At 35.0% G+C, this 4,781-nt stretch overlaps 1 protein-coding gene across 1 annotated transcript; it reads right to left on the bottom strand.

Moving 5' to 3' along the window:
• Positions 1 to 2,719: 2,719 nt before the first annotated feature.
• LOC133818647 (aspartic proteinase PCS1) lies at positions 2,720 to 4,473 on the bottom strand. Its single transcript, XM_062251653.1, has one exon. The coding sequence runs from the start codon at positions 4,348 to 4,350 to the stop codon at positions 3,001 to 3,003; it is 1,350 nt and encodes a 449-aa protein (XP_062107637.1). The 5' UTR covers positions 4,351 to 4,473; the 3' UTR covers positions 2,720 to 3,000.
• Positions 4,474 to 4,781: the final 308 nt, after the last annotated feature.

Raw genomic sequence — 4,781 nt, 5'->3', positions numbered from 1 at the left:
TTGGGCGGGTTGGTCGGGTCAACCCGCCCAAACAAAAGTGGTATTTTTTTTTTAATATTTTTGTAATTTTTTGCTTTTAAATACTAGTATTAATATTGTGAATTTTATATTTTTAAGCTTAAAACAATATTTTAAATTTATAGTAAAAAAATTAAAACAAAACTTAATTAATTTATATATTTATTTGAATATATTAAAAATAATAAATTCTTAATTGGGCGGGTTGATAATTATTTTCAACCCGCTCAATGTAACAATTTGACAGTTTAAATTTTAGTCGGTTTATTCGGGTTGTATTTTTTTGGTGGTTTTTTCGGATTAATTTAAGCGGTTTATTCTAGTTGTAAATTTTTTTGTACAATCCTAAGTAAAACCCTAAAAAAGAATTTGTCCCCCGAATATTTACCCTCAAATAAATAGAAAGACTTTTTCTTTTTAACGTGGCAACTGCAAATAGGACCGATGTACAGTGTCTGATCACACGAAAGTTGTATGTGATTTGATATGAAGGCCATCTTTATGAAGAGTACAACAGATCTTGATGATGATACTTGCGCGCATGATGACGGAGACCTTTCGCATTAATTCATAAATTATCTATATAAATATTTATATATTTATATATATATATATTATGGCATGCAAATTGCAAAGCCATAACCACAGATTTGGGAGATGAAGTTGATACATTAAACATGACTCTTTTAAGATCTTTAAATTGATCTCTTCCTATTGTATTTCCCACAAGTGATTGGTTGGCCTACTAACAATAACCTTTCGGCCTCTACTTAACTGGTAGCCCTTTACTCTTTTTCTCTTTTAAATGCCACCAGTTGTTCATTAGCTTCAAACCCATCACTTCAACATTAATAGGTCAGCAAGTTTGAGAAGAAAAAAAAAAGTTGAAAACAAATTGACTGAGTGGCCTAAGAAGAGTTGGCTACGATTGTAATTAATAGTTTAATTTTGTTTTTATATTTATTTATTTTGCTTTTGTTTTGGGTTAAAATTATGTACGTTCGACTTTTCAATGAATTGTTTTGCAACTCAATAAAAGTGGGGGCAAGCATTATAACTATACACATGTACACATGTGAGGAAGTTTTTAAATGATAAATTAATAATACAAACAAATAAACATTAGAACCCCTTTTTTAACACTATTCTGTCTAATTATGTATTGTTTACACAGAAAAAAACCAATGATAATATATGTTTTAGCAAAAATAACAAAAGTAATAAAAGTAATAATATGTACCCAAAATATATACTTAAAAATTATATATATATAGTGGTCTCATAGTTAAAATTAATGAATCTCATTTATAAAAAATTAGGACTCACTATTTTAAAAAATAATAACACATCATGTATACTGTTTGAGTACATATCTTAAGTTCACATATCATTACTCAATTAAAAATAAACTATATGGTTAATAAACTTAGAATCCATCTAACTATTTTATTACTAAATGATAAAAAGATAGATCATTTTGCAAAATAATTTATTTTTTAAAGTTATTTTGCACTCTAATTTAATTTTAATAATTTTTTATAAAATTATTTCTTATAATTTAGATAGATAGTCGAAAATTTAGATAGGTGATCGAAAAATTCAAACAATTGATAGAAAACTTTAGACAAATGTCATTTTGTAAAACATTATCAAAAGTATATCAAAGTACAAATACACTAAAAAAAAAGATTTCATTTTTACCAATTTCTCTAAAGATATTCAAATAAGTACAGTAAATTGTCATCCAAGATTGGAGTTTGAGTACAATGACAAAGTAACATTACTTTAAAATTGTGTTATTCAAAATGCTTATTTGCCCCACTATTAACAATTAGTTATGTCGTGAAACAATTACTCGTTTGCAAGTTATATGCGAGGATCCGGGGCTGGTCATACCTTCAATCTTATCTATCACTCTCACGACCTTGATATCGATCTTCGTGATGCTTGCGAACTAATTAAGAAGAGTAACTTGAAAGAAGTGACATTATTAAAATTATGCCAACATATATTCTTTTAATAATTTAACATATTTTAAGAATATTAACATTCAAGTTTTGTCTACTTATCAATCTTTTAAAAAATATATATAGAGAGAGAGAGAGAAAGAGTGAGAGCACAAGATAACACCCCTCTACTTTCTTTCACATTACTATATCGAAAAATTTAAAGACCTGCAAATAGATATTTTCCGACAGTCACATGAGAAGACAATTCTATGCTACTTAACGTGAAGGCATCGACCCATTGCGTGGCGGATAAGGTCCATTTATATTACAACACTTGTATATCAGAGCAGAGGGTCCTAGTTAATGATTTGGTACGAGTGTTCATATTTATTTAGTTTAAGCTATCTACTCGCCAAACTACATAATAAATTAGCCCAGCTCTCTTCGGAAAGACCCAACGCTTGCCCCCATTTTGAAGTTGTTAGGAAAGGCCATAACATATATTATATATTTTTCATAAAAAGTAAATAAATAATAACTTATTATGATAGCTTACCCTACATAATTGTTTTGATTGTTGCAGACATACATTGTCCTTTTTTTCGTTTATTGTTTTAATATTAAGATAAGAAAAGAAAGACCCTAATTAAGATTATCAGAACAGTAACATAATGTACATATATGTGGAAATACTTGCATAAAAAATTATTTTATTTTATTTTATTTTTTGAAAAGGGCTTTGAGAAACGTAATTCAATAACATATTAGTAGCTATTCTTATATTCAAATATCCTCGTATATACATTAGTCTCAACATATCATACAACGATTCATGTAGGTATCTGAAAGCCTAAACTCTCGTGGATGATCTCAAACCTTATAAGAATCTTCACCTCCATACCGTCTAATATTACAATAGATCGACGTAAGCAACCGTCGGATTCGGTCCCACTTGAGCACCGGTATTATTTTTTGTAATTTAGATCAGAGTCTTTTCCCAGCAATGCATATTCATTGATCAGTATTCACTGTCCTATACAGAACTGCGGCTACAGACAGCCTTACCGAACCCAACTTTGCGCCTCACCAGATCAAATTCCACCCATAGATTTTGCTGATGAAAGTTGCCGATAATATTGCTCGCAGCTCCCAATATGTTGGACCGCCCGATAGCCAGGCAATGGATCCCACCCCCGACATCTGCCAGGATTCGCTCCTTTGGCGCCACTATTTCCACTCCTTTATCGAACTCGAAAACCATATCGCCCACAAGCCGTTCGATCTCGGCTGTGTTTGCTCCTTGAAAACACATGTCAGTCACTCCTGCGTACACGTATCCCCTCTTCATCTTCGGTCCCACCCGTCTCACAATTTCCTCCCTCAACGTGTTATATGCTTCGTCCACCAGGAATGTGAAGTCGGAGCCCGAATCAATCATAGTTTGACCTGAACCGCTTGGATCGGGTCGAAACACTGAGGGTGGAATGTTTAGCTTTTTAGCGCCTATTCGAATCCCCTGCATCGGGAGTGTAAAAGCCAATGGATCCAAGTTCGGCGCGCGTTGACTTTTTGGAAAAGTCAACAGGTCGACGTATTTGAACCAACGAGAGTTGGGGTTATTACCCAGGTAAAACGACCCGGTCGGGAAAGAACCGGGTTTGGTTTTCCGGGTCGGCACGCAGTACGAGAACTTGGTAATTTTTGCCTGGGAAGCAAAAGAGAGGCGACCAAGATTCATTCCCAAAATGCCCTTGGTGTCGCTCGGGTCCTTGGCGCATCCAAGGATAAAAGGAGGCGTACTTACGGAAGGAGAGAATGTGAACTTTTCTCTGACTAGATTACCTTCGGCGAAGGTTCCGTCAGCGTAGAAGTAAGAGTAGTGGCAGAAGCGATTCTGGTCACAGGTTGTCGGGAGAGTAAAATCGGGAACTCGAGGCTTGCAAATAGGGTTAGTACAAGGCAAAACGGAGAAAGTAGAAGATCGAGAGGGATCAAACGGCGGCGTTGGAGGGAATCTCTTGGGAGCCTTCATGTGGCATTTAATCCAAGAAAGCTGGCTCCCGGTATCCAAAACCATTTCTTGGGTCTGCGGCGGAGTTCCAATAGGGAGAGAAACGATCAAAGCCATCGAATACTGAAACGACAGCTTGTAGTTATACGACGCCGCTTTGAGCCTCGGGTTCCGCCTGAATTTCAAAAGAAGAGAATTCCGGAAAGTGGCGGAAGCATTGGGGGAGGAACCAAGACGAACCGTTTTGAGTGGGAATGAAAGGGAGATGGAGGTGGAGGCGTGCTGCTTTTCCTTTTCCTGGGTGGAGAGGGTAAAGAGGAGTGAGGAAAAACAGAGCCAGAGAAACAAAGTGTTGCTCTGGAAAAGAGACATAATCAGCAACAGCAAAGGAAAGAGAAGTATGTAGAAGAAGGGGTAGAAGTAGCAGCTAAGGTTGGAAGAGGCTAGGAATATTTATACGACGATAGAAGATAAGAGGTGGAATGAACGAGGGAGAGAAAACGAAGGACAGAAACGCCAAAATGAAAGAGTGGAAAAGTTACGCGTTTTCTTAATTGATTTGTTAGATGACATTGATGGTTCTCATGTAATTAATTGTATGTTAGATTATTCCAGTTAGAGTGTGTAACAACTTCTAAACCAAAACTCATGTTTTTAGTTTTTACGTACCCGACTTTGGACCTTTGTTTGATATCAAAATGAAACTTTGTTTTTTTTTCCTGTACCCACTGTGGAGTGGGATGTTCATTTTTTAATATATTATATATATTTTGTTTTAAATTTCTGTCTATAGAATATGTTTG

The sequence above is a fragment of the Humulus lupulus genome, chromosome 2 (assembly GCF_963169125.1).
Source record: "Humulus lupulus chromosome 2, drHumLupu1.1, whole genome shotgun sequence".
In the NCBI taxonomy this organism is placed as follows: domain Eukaryota; kingdom Viridiplantae; phylum Streptophyta; class Magnoliopsida; order Rosales; family Cannabaceae; genus Humulus; species Humulus lupulus.
The sequence above is the reverse complement of the archived record's forward strand: the minus strand, read 5'-3'. Positions and strand labels throughout refer to the sequence as shown.